The sequence below is a fragment of the Bombina bombina genome, chromosome 7, assembly GCF_027579735.1.
Source record: "Bombina bombina isolate aBomBom1 chromosome 7, aBomBom1.pri, whole genome shotgun sequence".
In the NCBI taxonomy this organism is placed as follows: Eukaryota; Metazoa; Chordata; class Amphibia; order Anura; family Bombinatoridae; genus Bombina; species Bombina bombina.
Genome location: NC_069505.1, coordinates 554,318,470 through 554,340,232, shown reverse-complemented (window position 1 = coordinate 554,340,232; position 21,763 = coordinate 554,318,470). Strand labels below are relative to the sequence as shown.

Here is a 21,763-nt window from a genome sequence, read left to right as displayed (position 1 = left end):
ATAACTGTGTGTGTGTGCGCATGTGTATAACTGTGTGTGTGTGTGCATGTGTATAACTCTGTGTGTGTGTGTATAACTGTGTGTGTGTGCGCATGTGTATAACTCTTGGTGTGTGTGTATAACTATGTGTGTGCATGTGTATAACTCTGTGTGTGCGCATGTGTATAACTGTGTGTGTGCATATGTATAACTCTGTGTGTGTGTGTGTGCATGTGTATAACTCTTGGTGTGTGTGTATAACTATGTGTGTGCATGTGTATAACTCTGTGTGTGCGCATGTGTATAACTGTGTGTGTGCATATGTATAACTCTGTGTGTGTGTGTGTGTGTGTGCATGTGTATAACTCTGTGTGTGTGTGTATAACTGTGTGTGTGTGTGCATATGTATAACTCTGTGTGTGTGTGTATAACTGTGTGTGTGTGTGCATATGTATAACTCTGTGTGTGTGTGTATAACTGTGTGTGTGTGTGCATATGTATAACTCTGTGTGTGTGTGTATAACTGTGTGTGTGTGCGCATGTGTATAACTCTTGGTGTGTGTGTATAACTATGTGTGTGCATGTGTATAACTCTGTGTGTGCGCATGTGTATAACTGTGTGTGTGCATATGTATAACTCTGTGTGTGTGTGTGTGTGTGTGCATGTGTATAACTCTGTGTGTGTGTGTATAACTATGTGTGTGTGTGTATAACTCTGTGTGTGTGCATGTGTATAACTCTGTGTGTGTGCATATGTATAACTCTGTGTGTGTGTGTGTGTGTGTGTGCATGTGTATAACTCTGTGTGTGTGTGTATAACTATGTGTGTGCATGTGTATAACTCTGTGTGTGCGCATGTGTATAACTGTGTGTGTGCATATGTATAACTCTGTGTGTGTGTGTGTGTGTGTGCATGTGTATAACTCTGTGTGTGTGTGTATAACTATGTGTGTGCATGTGTATAACTCTGTGTGTGCGCATGTGTATAACTCTGTGTGTGCGCATGTGTATAACTGTGTGTGTGCATATGTATAACTCTGTGTGTGTGTGTGTGTGTGTGCATGTGTATAACTCTGTGTGTGTGTGTATAACTATGTGTGTGCATGTGTATAACTCTGTGTGTGCGCATGTGTATAACTGTGTGTGTGCATATGTATAACTCTGTGTGTGCGCATGTGTATAACTGTGTGTGTGCATATGTATAACTCTGTGTGTGTGTGTGTCTGCATGTGTATAACTGTGTGTGTGTGCGCATGTGTATAACTGTGTGTGTGTGCGCATGTGTATAACTGTGTGTGTGTGCATGTGTATAACTCTGTGTGTGTGTGTGTCTGCATGTGTATAACTGTGTGTGTGTGCGCATGTGTATAACTGTGTGTGTGTGCATGTGTATAACTGTGTGTGTGTGCATGTGTATAACTGTGTGTGTGTGCATGTGTATAACTGTGTGTGTGTGTGTGCATATGTATAACTCTGTGTGTGTGTGTGTGTGTGCATGTGTATAACTCTGTGTGTGTGTGTATAACTATGTGTGTGCATGTGTATAACTGTGTGTGTGTGTGCATGTGTATAACTCTGTGTGTGCGCATGTGTATAACTGTGTGTGTGCATATGTATAACTCTGAGTGTGTGTGTATAACTGTGTGTGTGCATGTGTATAACTCTGTGTGTGTGTGTATAACTTTGTGTGTGTATGTGTATAATTCTGTGTGTGTGTGCATGTGTATAACTGTGTGTGTGCGCATGTGTATAACTGTGTGTGTGCATATGTATAACTCTGTGTGTGTGTGTCTGTGTGTGCATGTGTATAACTCTGTGTGTGTGTGTATAACTTTGTGTGTGTATGTGTATAACTCTGTGTGTGCGCATGTGTATAACTCTGTGTGTGTGCATGTGTATAACTCTGTGTGTGCGCATGTGTATAACTGTGTGTGTGCATATGTATAACTCTGTGTGTGTGTGTATAACTATGTGTGTGCATGTATATAACTCTGTGTGTGCGCATGTGTATAACTGTGTGTGTGCATATGTATAACTCTGTGTGTGTGTGTGTGTGTGTGCATGTGTATAACTCTGTGTGTGTGTGTATAACTATGTGTGTGCATGTGTATAACTCTGTGTGTGCGCATGTGTATAACTCTGTGTGTGCGCATGTGTATAACTGTGTGTGTGCATATGTATAACTCTGTGTGTGTGTGTGTGTGTGTGCATGTGTATAACTCTGTGTGTGTGTGTATAACTATGTGTGTGCATGTGTATAACTCTGTGTGTGCGCATGTGTATAACTGTGTGTGTGCATATGTATAACTCTGTGTGTGCGCATGTGTATAACTGTGTGTGTGCATATGTATAACTCTGTGTGTGTGTGTGTCTGCATGTGTATAACTGTGTGTGTGTGCGCATGTGTATAACTGTGTGTGTGTGCGCATGTGTATAACTGTGTGTGTGTGCATGTGTATAACTCTGTGTGTGTGTGTGTCTGCATGTGTATAACTGTGTGTGTGTGCGCATGTGTATAACTGTGTGTGTGTGCATGTGTATAACTGTGTGTGTGTGCATGTGTATAACTGTGTGTGTGTGCATGTGTATAACTGTGTGTGTGTGTGTGCATATGTATAACTCTGTGTGTGTGTGTGTGTGTGCATGTGTATAACTCTGTGTGTGTGTGTATAACTATGTGTGTGCATGTGTATAACTCTGTGTGTGCGCATGTGTATAACTGTGTGTGTGCATATGTATAACTCTGTGTGTGTGTGTCTGTGTGTGCATGTGTATAACTCTGTGTGTGTGTGTATAACTATGTGTGTGCATGTGTATAACTCTGTGTGTGTGCATGTGTATAACTCTGTGTGTGTGTGTATAACTATGTGTGTGCATGTGTATAACTCTGTGTGTGTGCATGTGTATAACTCTGTGTGTGTGTGTATAACTCTGTGTGTGCGCATGTGTATAACTGTGTGTGTGCATATGTATAACTCTGTGTGTGTGTGTGTGTGTGTGCATGTGTATAACTCTGTGTGTGTGTGTATAACTATGTGTGTGCATGTGTATAACTCTGTGTGTGCGCATGTGTATAACTGTGTGTGTGCATATGTATAACTCTGTGTGTGTGTGTATAACTATGTGTGTGCATGTATATAACTCTGTGTGTGCGCATGTGTATAACTGTGTGTGTGCATATGTATAACTCTGTGTGTGTGTGTGTGTGTGTGCATGTGTATAACTCTGTGTGTGCGCATGTGTATAACTCTGTGTGTGCGCATGTGTATAACTGTGTGTGTGCATATGTATAACTCTGTGTGTGTGTGTCTGTGTGTGCATGTGTATAACTCTGTGTGTGTGTGTGTATAACTTTGTGTGTGTGTGTGTATAACTCTGTGTGTGTGTGTATAACTCTGTGTGTGTATGTGTATAATTCTGTGTGTGTGTGTATAACTATGTGTGTGCATGTATATAACTCTGTGTGTGCGCATGTGTATAACTGTGTGTGTGCATATGTATAACTCTGTGTGTGTGTGTCTGTGTGTGCATGTGTATAACTCTGTGTGTGTGTGTATAACTATGTGTGTGCATGTGTATAACTCTGTGTGTGTGTGTCTGTGTGTGCATGTGTATAACTCTGTGTGTGCGCATGTGTATAACTGTGTGTGTGCATATGTATAACTCTGTGTGTGTGTGTCTGTGTGTGCATGTGTATAACTCTGTGTGTGTGTGTGTATAACTTTGTGTGTGTGTGTGTATAACTCTGTGTGTGTGCATGTGTATAACTCTGTGTGTGTGCATGTGTATAACTCTGTGTGTGTGTGTGTATAACTTTGTGTGTGTGTGTGTATAATTCTGTGTGTGTGTGTGCATGTGTATAACTCTTGGTGTGTGTGTATAACTCTTTGTGTGTGTGTATAACTGTGTGTGTGCATGTGTATAACTCTGTGTGTGTGTGTGTATAACTCTGTGTGTGTGTGTATAACTGTGTGTGTGTATATGTATAACTTTGTGTGTGTATGTGTATAACTCTGTGTGTGTGTGTGTGCATGTGTATAACTCTTGGTGTGTGTGTATAACTATGTGTGTGCATGTGTATAACTCTGTTTGTGCGCATGTGTATAACTGTGTGTGTGCATATGTATAACTCTGTCTGTGTGTGCATGTGTATAACTCTGTGTGTGTGTGTGTATAACTTTGTGTGTGTGTGTGTATAACTCTGTGTGTGTGCATGTGTATAACTCTGTGTGTGTGTGTGTATAACTTTGTGTGTGTGTGTGTATAATTCTGTGTGTGTGTGTGCATGTGTATAACTCTTGGTGTGTGTGTATAACTGTGTGTGTGTGTATAACTGTGTGTGTGTGTGTATAACTCTGTGTGTGTGTGTATAACTGTGTGTGTGTATATGTATAACTTTGTGTGTGTATGTGTATAACTCTGTGTGTGTGTGTGTGCATGTGTATAACTCTTGGTGTGTGTGTATAACTGTGTGTGTGCGCATGTGTATAACTGTGTGTGTGTGCATGTGTATAACTCTGTGTGTGCGCATGTGTATAACTGTGTGTGTGCATATGTATAACTCTGTGTGTGTGTGTGTCTGTGTGTGCATGTGTATAACTCTGTGTGTGTGTGTATAACTTTGTGTGTGTATGTGTATAATTCTGTGTGTGTGTGTGCATATGTATAACTCTGTGTGTGTGTGTGTCTGTGTGTGCATGTGTATAACTCTGTGTGTGTGTGTATAACTTTGTGTGTGTATGTGTATAATTCTGTGTGTGTGTGTGCATATGTATAACTCTGTGTGTGTGTGTGTGCATGTGTATAACTCTGTGTGTGTGTGTATAACTATGTGTGTGCATGTGTATAACTCTGTGTGTGTGCATATGTATAACTCTGTGTGTGTGTGTGTGCATGTGTATAACTCTGTGTGTGTGTGTATAACTATGTGTGTGCATGTGTATAACTCTGTGTGTGCGCATGTGTATAACTGTGTGTGTGCATATGTATAACTCTGTGTGTGTGTGTCTGTGTGTGCATGTGTATAACTCTGTGTGTGTGTGTATAACTATGTGTGTGCATGTGTATAACTCTGTGTGTGCGCATGTGTATAACTGTGTGTGTGCATATGTATAACTCTGTGTGTGTGTGTCTGTGTGTGCATGTGTATAACTCTGTGTGTGTGTGTATAACTATGTGTGTGCATGTGTATAACTCTGTGTGTGCGCATGTGTATAACTGTGTGTGTGCATATGTATAACTCTGAGTGTGTGTGTCTGTGTGTGCATGTGTATAACTCTGTGTGTGTGTGTATAACTTTGTGTGTGTATGTGTATAATTCTGTGTGTGTGTGCATGTGTATAACTCTGTGTGTGCGCATGTGTATAACTGTGTGTGTGCATATGTATAACTCTGTGTGTGTGTGTCTGTGTGTGCATGTGTATAACTCTGTGTGTGTGTGTATAACTTTGTGTGTGTATGTGTATAATTCTGTGTGTGTGCATGTGTATAACGCTGTGTGTGTGTGTGTGCATGTGTATAACTCTGTGTGTGTGTGTGCATATGTATAACTCTGTGTGTGTGTGTGTGCATGTGTATAACTCTGTGTGTGTGTGCGCATGTGTATAACTCTGTGTGTGTGTGTATAACTATGTGTGTGCATGTGTATAACTCTGTGTGTGCGCATGTGTATAACTGTGTGTGTGCATATGTATAACTCTGAGTGTGTGTGTATAACTGTGTGTGTGCATGTGTATAACTCTGTGTGTGTGTGTGTATAACTTTGTGTGTGTGTGTGTATAACTATGTGTGTGCATGTGTATAACTCTGTGTGTGCGCATGTGTATAACTGTGTGTGTGCATATGTATAACTCTGTGTGTGTGTGTCTGTGTGTGCATGTGTATAACTCTGTGTGTGTGTGTGTATAACTTTGTGTGTGTGTGTGTATAACTCTGTGTGTGTGCATGTGTATAACTCTGTGTGTGTGCATGTGTATAACTCTGTGTGTGTGTGTATAACTTTGTGTGTGTGTGTGTATAATTCTGTGTGTGTGTGTGCATGTGTATAACTCTTGGTGTGTGTGTATAACTCTTTGTGTGTGTGTATAACTGTGTGTGTGCATGTGTATAACTCTGTGTGTGTGTGTATAACTCTGTGTGTGTGTGTATAACTGTGTGTGTGTATATGTATAACTTTGTGTGTGTATGTGTATAACTCTGTGTGTGTGTGTGTGCATGTGTATAACTCTTGGTGTGTGTGTATAACTGTGTGTGTGTGCATGTGTATAACTCTGTGTGTGTGTGCATGTGTATAACTCTGTGTGTGCGCATGTGTATAACTGTGTGTGTGCATATGTATAACTCTGTGTGTGTGTGTCTGTGTGTGCATGTGTATAACTCTGTGTGTGTGTGTATAACTTTGTGTGTGTATGTGTATAATTCTGTGTGTGTGTGTGCATATGTATAACTCTGTGTGTGTGTGTATAACTATGTGTGTGTGTGTATAACTATGTGTGTGCATGTGTATAACTCTGTGTGTGTGCATATGTATAACTCTGTGTGTGTGTGTCTGTGTGTGCATGTGTATAACTCTGTGTGTGTGTGTATAACTATGTGTGTGCATGTGTATAACTCTGTGTGTGCGCATGTGTATAACTGTGTGTGTGCATATGTATAACTCTGTGTGTGTGTGTCTGTGTGTGCATGTGTATAACTCTGTGTGTGTGTGTGTATAACTTTGTGTGTGTGTGTGTATAACTCTGTGTGTGTGCATGTGTATAACTCTGTGTGTGTGTGTGTATAACTTTGTGTGTGTGTGTGTATAATTCTGTGTGTGTGTGTGTATAATTCTGTGTGTGTGTGTGTATAACTCTGTGTGTGTGTGTATAACTGTGTGTGTGTATATGTATAACTTTGTGTGTGTATGTGTATAACTCTGTGTGTGTGCATGTGTATAACTCTGTGTGTGTGTGTGTGTATAACTTTGTGTGTGTGTGTGTATAATTCTGTGTGTGTGTGTGCATGTGTATAACTCTGTGTGTGTGCATGTGTATAACTCTGTGTGTGTGTGTGTGTATAACTTTGTGTGTGTGTGTGTATAATTCTGTGTGTGTGTGTGCATGTGTATAACTCTGTGTGTGTGTGTATAACTCTTTGTGTGTGTGTATAACTGTGTGTGTGCATGTGTATAACTCTGTGTGTGTGTGTATAACTCTGTGTGTGTGTGTATAACTGTGTGTGTGTATATGTATAACTTTGTGTGTGTATGTGTATAACTCTGTGTGTGTGTGTGTGCATGTGTATAACTCTTGGTGTGTGTGTATAACTGTGTGTGTGCGCATGTGTATAACTCTGTGTGTGTGCGCATGTGTATAACTGTGTGTGTGTGTGTGCGTGTGTGCATGTGTATAACTCTGTGTGTGTGTGTGCGTGCATGTGTATAACTGTGTGTGTATGTGCATAACTCTGTGTGCGTGTATAACTCTGTGTGTGTATGAACATTTATTTTGGAAATCCCATAAAAATTTTTTACTCCCTGATCAAAAAATATTATGGCCAAAGCAGCCTAGAACCTTGGGGTGGGGGCAGTAGAATTGTGATTGCCCAAAACCTAAATACACCACTTCACAATACTAAACCTCAATCTGAGTGCTGCATATGATCTGTGTTTTATAGAACAACAAATGTGTAACTATCATGGGAGATGGGGGTGTGGTCGGCACTGAGATAGTCACCCCCAGAGGCCGCTTCCAAATCCTATAATTACAGAAACGTGCATAAATGTGTGTGTGTGTCTATATCTATCTAAAGAAAAGAAAAAAGGAAATCGTGCAGAAAAAAGACATAGTAAAACCACAATGAAGTAGTCTTTCTTGTTATATGTGTTTGAAATCTCTAATCCTGCTACTGACGGTTCGTGAAAAAATACTTTAATATATTAAAATTAAAGAGATATGAAACCCAACAAATTGATTTCATGATTCAGACAGAGCATGTAAATTTTAAACAACTTTCCAATTTACTTATGGGGGCATATCTATCAAGGTCCGTATGGAGCTTGATGCCCCGTGTTTCTGGCGAGCCTGCAGACTCGCCAGAAACAGCAGATACGAAGCAGCAGTCACAAAGACCGTTGCTCCATAACCTGTCCGCCTGCTCTGAGCAGGCGGACAGACATCGCCGGAAATCAACCCGATCGAGTACGATCGGGTTGATTGACACCCCCCTGCTGGCGGCTGATTGGCCGCGAGTCTGCAGGGGGTGGCGTTGCACCAGCAGCTCTTGTGAGCTGCTGGTGCAATGCTGAATACGGCGAGCGTATTGCTCGCCGTATTCAGCGAGGTCTGGCGGACCTGATCCGCACTGCCGGATCAGGTCCGCTAGAGGCCATGGTATCAACTTTGCTTTTCTCCTGGTATCCTTTGTAGAAGGAGAAACAATGCACTATTGGCAGCAGGCGGAACACATTTGGTGAACCAATGAAAAGAGGCATTTATGTGCAATCACCAATCAGCAGATAGTTCACAGTAATGCATTGCTGTACCTAGGTCTGCTTTTCAACTAAGGATTCCAAGAGAATGATTCAAAGTAGATAATAGAAATACATTGGAGTTGTTTAAAATCACATGTTCTGTCTGAATCATGAAATAACATGTTTGGGTTTCATGTCCCTTTAAATCATATTAGATCCATTTAATTAGAGATTTTACATTAATAGCTTAGAACCTTGCTTTTCAAACAAAGATACCAAAAGAACGAAGAAAAATTGATAATAGGTGTAAATTAGAAAGTTGCTTAAAATTCCTGCTCTATCTGAATCATGAAAGTTTAATTTTGACTAGACTCTTCCTTTAACTACAAATATGTTAGATCTAGGCTACAGCTCATATTCCTTTTATCAGATTTTAAAATGATTTTTAAATAATAATTTTCTACAAAACACATCCACTGGTTTGTCAATGGTCACAAGTAACTGGCACAAGGTGCCTGCAAGACTTAGTTTTATGCACACAGCTTTAGGGTGTATTCACTGTTATAAATATGTGGAGGAAACACAGTTTATATTAATAAAAATAAAGCACATGATTACCAGTAACTTCAATGCTAGCTCCAGTAATGTATTTACTATCATCTGATGCCAAGAAAGCACAGACGTCAGCAACATCTGCGTAAAAAAAACAGAAAGCAAATTCTATATTTCACAAACATAATAAAGACACAAAACATCCTACAGTATTAATAAATTAAGGTAGATGTTCCAGGAGGGGTTGATCAAATGAACTGTGATATTAAAAAACTAGAGGACTGGTCAAATAAATGGGATCTGAAATGTAATATTACCAAGAGCAAAATTATGCATATAGGATCCAAAAACCCAAAGGCCAATTATAGTCTCAATGGTACATTACTGACTGTAACTAACGAAGAAAGGGACTTGGGAATTATTATTTAAAATTTGGTACACAATGCAGCAGTGCAGCCAGTAAGGCCAGTTGAATACTTGGTTGCATTGGGAGAGGTATTAGTAGCAGAAATAGCAAGGTTCTTATGCACTTTACAGATGATTAGTTAGGCCAAATCTGGAATACTGTGTACAGGTCTGGAGACCATATCTTCAGTAAGATATAAATAAACTAGAAGCTGTCCAAAGGAGGGCTACTAAAATGGTACATGGTCTAAAATATAAAACGTACAAATAAAGACTCCATGATCTAAATATGTATAGTTTAGAGGAGAGAATGGAAAGAGGTGACATGATAGAAACCTTCAAATATATGTAGGGACTTAATAAAGAAGAAGCTGAAAGCATTTTGCACAAAAAATAAATGCCAAAACAAGGGGTCACAATATAAAGTTAGAGGGTAGTAGATTCAGTAGAAACTTGAGTAAGCGTTTTTTTACAGAAAGGGTGGTGGATACATGGAATAAACTTCCATTTGAGGTGGTAAACACAAAGACTGTAAAGGAATTAAAAAATGCCTGGGACATGCATAAGGCTATCCTAAGGAAAAAGTAACATGTAATATGGGTAGACTTGATGGGCCTTTTTGGTTCTTATCTACCGTCAAATTTTATGTTCCTATGTCAAAATCCAAGGCCAATATTACAGGAATCGAGGGCTCCATAGGGCCCCTATAAATATATGTAACATAGATGGAGCAATAAGGAAATAAATAGATGTGCTTGTGATTGGGTGAATGGGGTGAATTAGAGGGAGGGTAAGAATCAGTAAGGTGTGTGTGTAGAGAACCTTCTTTAGGTGTATAGCTGGTACTGATATTATATAAATGTCAGCAATGGATCTGTCTGTTTAATATCCCCTACTCTGTTTAGGTCCTGGTTTTATAGTGAAACTAAAGATAATCTAAATCTGCCCATAACCCAGTACCATCAAACATGCCCACGGAGCACCTAACTCCGCCTATCAACTGCCTTGTCACACCCTTTGACTCCTCCTCTGAGCAACCCAACTAAATACCCTTGACTCAAGCTTGAGATGGAGAGGTCCACATTTGTATTTTGCCCTGATACATATCAGGGTCAAGTCTTCAGGTACAAAACTGTAAAGGGTCCTTAAAGGGTAGAGGCACCCCTCGTGACATGCAGAGAACTGCTGGTCCCGAGTAGAAACTGCAGCTAAGCAGCGCTAGTCACACAGCTCTTGGAAAGTAACGTGTTCAAATAAGAAATGATGTGATTAGGGAAAGATTAAAATGTAATAACATGGTATGGAGTAGAGGAAGGAACTTATTTGTTTGATATTAGGGAGCCTAGAAAGTATTAAAAATACATTGCTATAAATCACTTACCGTCAGGATGACCAAGTCGGCCCAAAGGGATCATTCCTGCAAACTAGTAAGAGAGATATCAGTCAAAAAGTGCTGGGGAAGAGTTAGTCATGAGGAAAGAGAGCGCTACAGACAGAAGAAGGTATTAGACAGCTATTACACATTGCTAAAAGCACAACTGTCATATAGTACTCAAGACACGTGTACGCCCCTGAGCCTACCTCAGTATGCTTTCATGGAAAGGAGCTAGGTTTCAACAAAAGGGAGAAACAGGTACAATTGATAAAAACGTAAATTTGAATATCCAGATTAGCTACCCGAGGATGAGCGCATGCTTATAATTACGTAATTGTGTTCCAAAGATTCTTTTGAAACATCTGTTATATGCAATTACGTAACTGTGAGCATGCGCACGCCAAGATAGCTAATGGCGACAAGGTTGCTATTTTTTATAGAACACCGGCCCTGCCCAAAAAACAGGTATTTCAGAAAGGAAAGCAAAGTTGTTTTGTTTTTATGAAAAAGAGTTCAGAGAGGAGGACTCAGGAGAAATGAAAAGATAAAGAATCATATGTATGTGTTTCCAGGTCTAACCTTGTCCAGCACTTTCTGGGGGACTTTGTCGGTCATGGGGGTAGAGATGAATCCCGGCAGTACGGTGTTACATCGGATCCCGTACCTGCATGGAGAAGAAAACACAGTGATTGGAGACACATGACAGTTGTAATAGAGGCAGACAACAAACAGGCCGCCAGACTACAAACAGGTGGACAGACAACAAACAGGCGGTCAGACAACAAACAGGCGGACAGACAACAAACAGGCGGACAGACAACAAACAGGCGGACAGACAACAAACAGGCGGACAGACAACAAACAGGCGGACAGACAACAAACAGGCGGACAGACAACAAACAGGCGGCCAGACTACAAACAGGCGGCCAGACTGCAAACAGGTGGCCAGACTGCAAACAGGCGGACAGACAACAAACAGGCGGACAGACAACAAACAGGCGGACAGACAACAAACAGGCGGACAGACAACAAACAGGCGGACAGACAACAAACAGGCGGACAGACAACAAACAGGCGGACAGACAACAAACAGGCGGCCAGACTACAAACAGGCGGCCAGACTACAAACAGGCGGCCAGGCTACAAACAGGCGGCCAGGCTACAAACAGGCGGCCAGACTGCAAACAGGTGGCCAGACTACAAACAGGCGGCCAGACTACAAACAGGCGGCCAGACTACAAACAGGCGGACAGACAACAAACATGCGGACAGATAACAAAAAGGCGGTCAGACTACAAACAGACAGCCAGACAACAGGCAGCCAGACAACAAACAGGCGTACAGACTACAGACAGATGGTCTTACCTTGCGAGTTCCTTGGCTGCAGTCTTTGTAAAACCCTCTACTCCAGCTTTAGAGGCGGCGTAGTTAGATTGCCCTAGATTGCCCACCTGTAACAGCCAGTGTATTAACATTTGTTCTCAAATATTCCATTCAGTCTCATTTGGTCACATTAACTATTTCCTATAAAGTATTAAGGGACATTTTTAGTACAATTTGAAATGCAAAGCAATGTCCTTCAAATTGTAGAAGCCTTTTTATAATACACTTATGTCTTTAAAAAAAGTGTAGATTTAAAGTTATCCTGCTTTACTGCTAACTGTGCATGAAACCTGTGGCTTATATCGCCCTTGCTTGTGTGCACTCACATTTCAGGATCACGCTTGTGACATAACAAAAGTAGCAGCACCTGTGCGGGCAATTACATATGACTCTATGACCTACTTATAATACAAAGTGAATTGCACAACTGTGTTAGAATGAACTTATTCCTCTTTTCTACTTCCTGTCTATTTTAAAGTTTGTGTCATACATCTGGTACTGGCAATAATATCTCACTTGATCTTTTACCTTTAACTCTGACTTTGCGCTATATTATTCCTCATCCACCATTTATCCTCTGCTACTCTATACAAATACTCTATGCTACTCTATACAAATACATACATAGAGAGAAGCACTCTGCCATGAATGAACAACAGCTCAGTGGTTTGTTCTATGGCCCAGTTACCACATGGGAGTAGCTTGTTTTAGCCCAATTGTGCTTTTCACAGAGTAGAACTTTCCTGAAGCATATTAGTCTGATCCCATCTAACAAGGTCAGTCCAGCTCCTGAAATACCAGGCAATTCTCCTTTGAACAAGGGAAATGGCAACCCCAGACAATCGTTTTGGCCTTCTTTGTGAGGTGCAGCCATATTCCTCTAAGCACACTGGGCAAGGAGTCCACGTCTGGTTTCCCCTATCACCCTTAAGAAGACTTTCCCCAGGGTCATAATACAAATACATACAAAGAGAGAAGCAGTCTGCAAGGAATAAACTACAGCTCAGTAGCTTGTTCTATGGCCCGGTTACTACCTGGGAGTAGCTTCTTTCTGCCCAATTGTGCTTTTGACAGAGGAGAACTCTCCTGAAGTATATCAGTCTGATGCTGCCTAATAGGGTCAGTCCAGCCCTGAAATACCAGGCAATTCTCCTCTGAACAAGGGAAATGGCAACCTCAGACGATCGTTTTGGCCTTCCTTTTGCCTCGTCAGTGAGGTGTAGCCATATCCCTCTAAGCACATTGGGCAGGGAGTCCGTCTGGTTTCCCCCATCGGCCTTAGGGAGACTTTTCCCAGGGTCATATTACAAATACATACAAAGAGAGAAGCAGTCTGCCAGGAGTGAACAGCAGCTCAGTGGCTTGTTCTATGGCCAGTTACTAACTGGGAGTAGTTTCTTTTAGCCCAATTGTGCTTTTAACAGAGGTCAACTCTCCTGAAGTATATCAGTCTGATCCCGCCTAACAAGGTCAGTCCAGCCCTAAAATACCAGGCAATTCTCCTTTGAACAAGGACAATGGCAAACCCAGACCATTTTTTCAGCCTCCTTTGGGTCTCGTCAGTGAGGTGCAGCCATATCCCTCTAAGCACATTGGTCTAGGAGTCCACATATGGGTTCCCCATCACCCTTCGGGAGACTCTTCTCTTGTTCAGAGAGAGATTGCCTTGTATTTCAGGGCTGGGCTGTACTGTTTAGTCTAGATCAGACTAATATACTACAGGAAAGTTCTTCTCTGGGTAAAAAGAGGCTGCTTTTGGAGTGGTAACTAGACATAGAAAAAGCTATTACTCTCTATTGTTCAATCTCTGAATGCTTCTCTCTTTTTGTGTACTTATCTATACTAGTCACTACCCAAGTTTTTATTAGCTTTTCTTAACTCCTCTCGTATTTCACCTGTCCTATGTCAATCTTTTAGACTTCCATCTACACAGCCTTCTGCAACTGCACAGTGCACACCCTATATATATATATATATATATATATATATATATATATAAATTTGTCTGTAAATGTCTCCTAATACTCCACTAGCCACTTCATTCTGACATACACCTCCCAGAACTATCTTCCTCAGTCTCTTAGACTCTACCCCATTGTATAAACCTTTAAATTCTCACTCTAAACCAACCTATTAAGAGAAGCATTCTACTTCTCTTCATAAAGTTCCTGACTTAAACAAAAGACCAACTCTCCAAGGTGAACCACTTGATCTCCTTATCAAAACCAGACAACTAGGCCACCCAAAACCTTCTACCGCCCCTTGTTCTTTAACAATTACTCCTTAGATGGTAAGGTCTCTAGAAGACAGGACCTTCAAGTCCATCAGACTCAGTTTTCATATGCCTTGCATTTATTTACCCATTACACCAGGGGTCAGCAACCTTGGCACCCTAGATGTTTCAGAACTACATTTCCCATGATACTCAGCCAGCCTAAAGTGTGTCTGAGCATCATGGGAAATGTAGTTCCAAATAATCTGGGGTGCCAAAGTTGCTGACCCCTGCATTACACCATGTATAGCGCTATAGAATATAATGGCACGGTACAAATAACTGATGATAAGAATCTCTTGTCACACAAAGTCTCACCTTCCCGATAATACTCCCAATATTGATAATTGATCCTTTATTTTGTCCGCTGGCCACAAGGCCCCGAGCCACAGCTTGTGTTATAAGAAACGGGCCCTACAGAGAAACAAGAGATATAAGTATGAGGGTTCAGCTCACAGCAACAGAGCTCTTCTGCCCTAAATGAACATTGGACAATAAAGTGATTTTATATCAAATATGTTAACGAGACAGTAAACACCTTAAAGGGACATGAAACCCCAAATTGTTCTTTCATGATTCAGATAGAGAATTACCATGTTAAACAATTTTCTAATTTACTTCTATTATCAAATTTGTTTCATTCTCTTGGTATCATTTGTTGAAGGAGCAGCAATGCACTACTGGTTTCTAACTGAACACATGGGTGAGCCAATCACAATCGGTATATATATATATATATATATATATATATACAGCTATGGCTTCAACTATCACCTCTATGCTGATGATACCCAGATCGACCTCTCCACCCCCGCACTCCCTCTGTCAAGGCTCACATCAGCAACTGCTTATCTGGCATTTCTTCCTGGATGGCCTCTCACCACCTAAAAATAAACATGTCCAAGTCCAAACTACTTCTAATCCCCCCCTCTAACTTTACTCTAGTTTCTAATTTTTCTATCACCGTTGGCGGCACCACTATCGCCCCATCACCCCAAGTCCGCTGCCTTGGAGTCACGCTTGATTCAAATCTGTCCTTCATTCCCCACATCCAATTGCTCTCTTCATCCTGCCCAACCACCTACGCAATATCTCCAAAATTCGTCCGTTTCTGAGCGCTCAAACTACTAAATAGCTAATCCACTCCCTGGTAATTTCCCGACTTGACTACTGTAACAACTTACTAACTGACCTCCCACTCTCATCCCTCTCTCTCCTTCAATCCATCCTAAATGCATCTGCCAGGCTAATCCACCTCTATCAACGCTTTGCTTCTGCTGCACCTCTCTGTGAGTCCCTTCACTGGCTCCCCATTCACAGCAGAGTTAAAGTCAAAATTCTCACCCTGACCTACAAAGCCCTCACCAATGCAGCCCCCTACCTGTCCTCACTCATCAACAAATATACTCCAGCCCGTCCCCTAAGATCCAACAACGATCTACTCCTTGCCTCTTCTACCATCACCTCCTCTCATGCTAGATTACAGGACTTCTCTTGTGCGGCACCAACCCTCTGGAACGCACTTCCTCGAGCTGTCAGACTCTCCCCTAATCTCTACTCCTTTAAACGTTCCCTAAAGACCTTTCTGTTCAGGGAAGCTTATCACCCGACTTATTAATAAACTAACTTCACTTAACTAACAGTTGCCCTCTATCTCCTCACTAATATCATTCTCACCTCTGCACTCCCCACCTCCTGTTTCCCATCCTCCTACCCATCTAGATTGTAAGTTCCCACGGGAATAGGGCCCTCAATTCTCCCTGTATTTGTCTGTAAATTTTTTTTATCTCATTGTATTGTTTCTCCGTTGTACTTTTATCCTTGTACCCATGGGCAGCGATGCGGAATCTGTTGGCACTTTATAAATAAACTATAGACTAATAATAAAGAATAATAATAATAATAATATATGCAGCCACCAATCAGCAGCTAGAACCTAGGTTCTTTGCTTCTCCTGAGCTTACCTAGATAAACATTTCAGCAAAGAATAACAAGAGAAGGAAGCAAATTAAATAATATAAGTAAATTGTAAAATTGTATTATATATCTAAATCATGAAAGATAAATTTTGGGTTCCATGTCCCTTTAAAGGGACAGTATACACTCATTTTCATATAACTGCATGTAATAGACACTACTATAAAGAATAATATGCACAGATACTGATATAAAAATCCAGTACAAAACTGTTTAAAAACTTACTTAGAAGCTCTCAGTTTAGCTCTGTTGAAAAGGTAGCTGGAAAGCCCACTGCAAGTGGCAAATAAGACACTCCCCCCTCCCCCTTCTTTTGCATATGAAAAGACCCTTTACACTAACAGGAGCAAGCTGGAGAAGGTAGCTGACGGTATTCTCATAAAACTTTGGGGCTTGGTTAGGAGTCTGAAAATCAGAGCAATGTTATTCTAAAATAAGCAAAACTATACTTTTTTTTAAAAAAAAAAAAACTCTATAGGCTATATAAATAGATCATTTATAAAACATTTATGCAAAGAAAAAAGGAGTGTATAATGTCCCTTTAAGATTTTTATATAAAAGGTTTAGTACATAGTAAAACAACTTTGCAATATACTTTCATTGTTTATTTTGCCCCCTTTTCCTGAAATATAGCCTTGAAAATTGGGCCATTTCTAATTCTTAGAACTAAAAAAACCACACTGCAGACTTCTCAAGGCAAACCTTGCCACACATCTGTCCCCAATTGGGTTTATTAAATAAGAACTGCAAAACAATGTACTTTATACTAACAATTTCACCATGACTAGCCTTGTCAGCTGCAGACTGAAGCCCAGATTGGCTCCTTCAAATGAGGCAAGTGGGCTTTGGCTACTGAAAAAGCAATTGCAACAAGCAAGATATTAATTTGTTTTTTAGAAAAATTATAGACTTAACTAAGATAATATTGTATAGCAAAACAATAGTCATGACTTGTATTTACAAGGTGTTTACCGTCCATTTAATCTAGATCAGTGTTATACAAAAAGAGGGAGTATAGCAGATACATAGAATAACTCTTCAACGTAAATGGTGGGAATAAATATATTCTCAAATATATCCCATGCTCCTCCAGTGTACACACGCTGATATGGGCAGGCGCTCAGCCACTGGTGTTCCCAACACTATACTTTGGGAATATTCTTCAATAAAAGTGAACGGAGCATTGGAATAGTCAATACAAGATGAGGGTATTACAGTCCCACCTTGAGGTTAACATTCAACACTGAATCAAAGGATTCCTCCGACAGGCGCAAGAGAAACTCATCGGCTGTGATTCCAGCGCTGCAGACAGCGATATGCGGTGAAGCAGAGAAATGGGACTAATGGAGGAAACAAGATGGGGAAACAGTTACTAAGAGTCCTGAAACACTTGGTATAATAGGAAATAGAATATCATATCCCATACTTTTATTACAGCATTTTATCATAAAAATGAATGTGACATAAATGTGTAAAAATAAAATGCACTTTTTGTGTGAGAACATTTTTATTTGTAAATATGTTTTTCTACTATGCAGAGGTTAAACACATAGTTAAAGGGATACTGAACCCAATTTTTTTCTTTTGTGATTCAGACAGAGCATGCAATTTTAATCAACTTTCTAATTTACTCCTATTATCAAATTTTCTTTGTTCTCTTGCTATCTTTATTTAAAAAGCAGGAATGTGATGCATAAGAGCCGGACCATTTTTGGTTGAGAACCTGGGTTATGCTTGCTTATTGGTGGCTAAATGTCAGCCTCCAATAAGCAAGCGCTATCCATGGTGCTGAACCTAAAATGGGCTGGCTGCTAAGATTTACATTCCTGCTTTTAAAATAAAGATAGCAAGAGAACAAAGAAAAATTGATAATAGGAGTAAATTAGAAAGTTGATTACAATTTCATGCTCTATCTGAATCATGAAAGAAAAAATTATGGTTCAGTGTCCCTTTAAAGGGTCAGTAAACCTTAAAATTAATGTTATATAATTCTGCACATAGTGCAGAATTATATAACATTATATTAGCCAAACTTTATAACACATAATATTCCCTTTTCATTTTTAACAAAAAACGCTGTTTTAAAGACCCGCTCTCTGCGCTCTGCTGAGCGGGTCTGCTTTTTTTACACAGCGCATCAGCCACCAATCAGCAGCTTCTAAACCTAAAATAAATACTATAATTGGCAAGTTGCTTAAAACTGTATGTTGTGTCTAAGTTATATATATATATATATATATATATATATATATATATATATATATATATATATATATATATATATATATATATATATATATGGTTTGTATTTGGTCATTATCTATATACATATGATATAATCTTACATTTTGTCTCACTCTCATTGTGTATTACCTAAGTTTATTAGTAGTGATTATTTGTACACAATAGTATTTTGCTTCATTACCTGAATCTGTTCCATTAGATCACTGACACTCTGTGATTTTGAAACATCAGCAGTAAATACTGCGTGCTGCTGTCCAGGGAGATCTTTCGACAAGGTTTGAAGTGTTTCATTTGCGGATGAAGCGTTCAAGTCAACTACAGCCACTGAAGCTCCTTCCAGGGAAAACCTTTTAGAGACAGCACGTCCTATCCCACTGCCTCCCCCTGAAGAACAAGCTATAATCAGCAATATGTGCTTGTACAATAGCTCACAGGTGACAACTATGGAATATGAATATAGCATATAAACACAAAACAATTCTCGGTCTGTTGAACAAACATGTTTAATACATTATAAATGAGTAACTGAGAACTTAAATACATTTAAGAGAAGAAGAGAGGGTTTTACACAGTATAGTCTATTCTCTTTCTCCTACTGCACGTGAGCCAAAATGTACATTCATACCCCATCCACATGGACAGGATTGTGATTGTTAGCTAAGGTCCTTTTCTTCAGGGAACAGTTTCTATGTTATTCTTAGAAGCCCATTCGCTAAAGATTGGAGATGTGTATGAAATTTAGTGAATAAGGGTTCGGTAAGTAACATAGGAACTGGAGAGATTGGAGAACTTGGAGAGACTGGAGAGAAGTGTTTTTGATTGTACCCCAGTTGTTACTTCCTCACATTCACGTTTACAGGACTTCTCCAGACTGGCCCCCATCTTGTGGAATTCCCTGCCTCGCTCCATAAGACTCTCCCCTAGTTTTAACAGCTTCAAGCACTCCCTAAAAACTTTACTATTCAGGGATGCATACAACCAATACTAACCTTTCCTAACGCCATTGCTTTCCCCTTGAACCCCTTAGATTGTAAGCCTATGGGCCCAGCTGTTTACAGATCGCTTCATAAGAGCCGACTACAACAGTGATACTCTCGGCAGGGCCCTCTACCCACTTGACCCCTACAAAAGCTATCCTGTACACCGACTATGTTTACAGCGCTGCGGAATCTGTTGGCGCTCTACAAATACCTGATGATAATAATAATAATACCCAATCCACATGGACAGGATTCATTCGCTAAAGATTGGAGATGTGTATGAAATTTAGTGAATAAGGGTTCGCAAAGTAACATAGGAACTGGAGAGATTGGAGAACTTGGAGAGACTGGAGAGAACTGTTTTTGATTGTACCCCAGTGTAACATGGATAAAAAGATAACCAGCCATGAATGAAAGATATGGTTAAAGGAACACAAGCAAAACACATAGACTAATATGTTCAAGCTAGCAATTTGTTAATAATGAAATATTTTGGTTAATAAATGCAGCCAACATTCAACCTTTTAGTCATTTCAAGTCAAATTTGCAGTTAAAGCCTTTTGAAAAAGAGCATTTATATTGGACTCACATTATACTATGAGTGCACAACTATGAGACAGTAACTGTCAGGCATCTTAACCTGACAGCCTATGAGAGACTTTCATTGACTGCTTGAGAGATACAGTCGCTGACCAAGAAAGCCTGAGTGCAAAAGCAAGAGTGACTGTCACTAATAGAATCACAGTCTGACAGAGACAACTCAAGAGTGACAGCACTGATAGGCAGCTTGGGAGAAACAATGACAGAGATAGATCAAGAGGCAATCACTGACATTAAAGGGACATGAAACCAAAAATGTTCCTTTCATGATTCAGACAGAGCATGTGATTTTTAAACAATGTTCCAATTTGCTTCTGTTATCTAAATTGCTTCATTCTCGTAGTATCCTTAGTTGAAAAGCATATCTAGGTAGGCTCAGGAGCAGCAATCCTTTACTGGGAGCTAGCTGCTGATTGGTGGCTGCACAAAAATGCCTCTTTTCATTGGTTCACCAGATGTCTTCAGATCGCTCCCAGTAGTGCATAGTTGCTCCTTCAAAAAAAGGATACCAAGAAAATGATGCAAATTGGATAAAAGAAGTAAATTGGAAGGTTGTTTAAAATCGCATGCTCTATTTGAATCATGAAAAATAAGAAAAAGAAAAATGTTGGGTTTCATGTTCCTTTAAGAATGACAGCTGAGTGACAATCATTGATAAAGACAGCTTGAGAGTACCAATCTCTGAAGAAGACCACTTGCGAGTGACTGTCACTGACAAAAACAGTTTGAGAATGACAGTCAATGGCAAAGACAGCTTGAGAGTAATAGTCACAAACAGAAACAGCATGAAAGTGACAGTCACTGACAAAAACTGTTTGACAGTGGTAATCACCAAAAGAGACAGCCGAAGTGACAGTCCCTAATCAAAATATTAACAGACCAAGAGAGTGACAGTCACTGACACACAGTGAAAGCCTCAGAGTGTCAGTCACTAACAAAGACAATTTGAGTGCTACTCGCTGATAGGTACAGCCCAAGCGTGCCACTCACTGACAGCTTCAGAGTGACAGTTAATTAAAGAGTCCAGTTAAGAATGACAGTCTGACAGAGACAACTCAGAGTGACAGCACTGACAAACAGCTTGAGAGTGACAGATGACAGACAGATGATGTGGCACCTGTAATATAGCTTGAAAGAGACAGTCAGTGACAGAGACATCAAGGGAATGACAAGGTGAAAGTGACAGTCACCGCAAGAAACAGTATGACAGTGCTAGTTACCAAAAGACAGTCTTATGTGACAGTCCTGAGAGAAAAAGTTTGAGAGTGAAAATTATTAACAGACCCGGAGTGAGGAGTGACAGTCACTGACACACACAGTCATTTGTAACAAATAAAATACATTGTTACTGTGTTAACCTGACTTAGTCCCCCAACAGTAATCAGAGGTATGTAATCACGTGATACTGATCGCAAAACATTAATTAATACCAGCTGATTGCTATGACATCACCTGTCACCAGGGCCAGCATGGACTTCAACCTCAAGGGAGCAGCCATGACAGCTGGTGAATGAATACCATAGAGAGAAAAAATACTCTTACCATCG

General features: G+C 40.2%; 1 protein-coding gene across 1 annotated transcript in view; it reads right to left on the bottom strand.

The window, feature by feature from the left end:
- HSD17B8 (hydroxysteroid 17-beta dehydrogenase 8) overlaps positions 1–21,726 on the bottom strand; it is a 27,873-nt gene extending 6,147 nt beyond the window's left edge. Inside the window, exons 1-8 of the mRNA XM_053689140.1 lie at positions 21,669–21,726; positions 18,818–19,020; positions 17,616–17,732; positions 14,734–14,829; positions 12,126–12,211; positions 11,340–11,424; positions 10,767–10,809; positions 9,047–9,121 (exon numbers count right to left, since the gene is read on the bottom strand). Coding sequence (XP_053545115.1) covers positions 9,047–9,121; positions 10,767–10,809; positions 11,340–11,424; positions 12,126–12,211; positions 14,734–14,829; positions 17,616–17,732; positions 18,818–19,020; positions 21,669–21,714 — 751 coding nt within the window. The 5' untranslated portion in view covers positions 21,715–21,726. The remainder of the gene's footprint in view (positions 1–9,046; positions 9,122–10,766; positions 10,810–11,339; positions 11,425–12,125; positions 12,212–14,733; positions 14,830–17,615; positions 17,733–18,817; positions 19,021–21,668) is intronic.
- Positions 21,727–21,763: the final 37 nt, after the last annotated feature.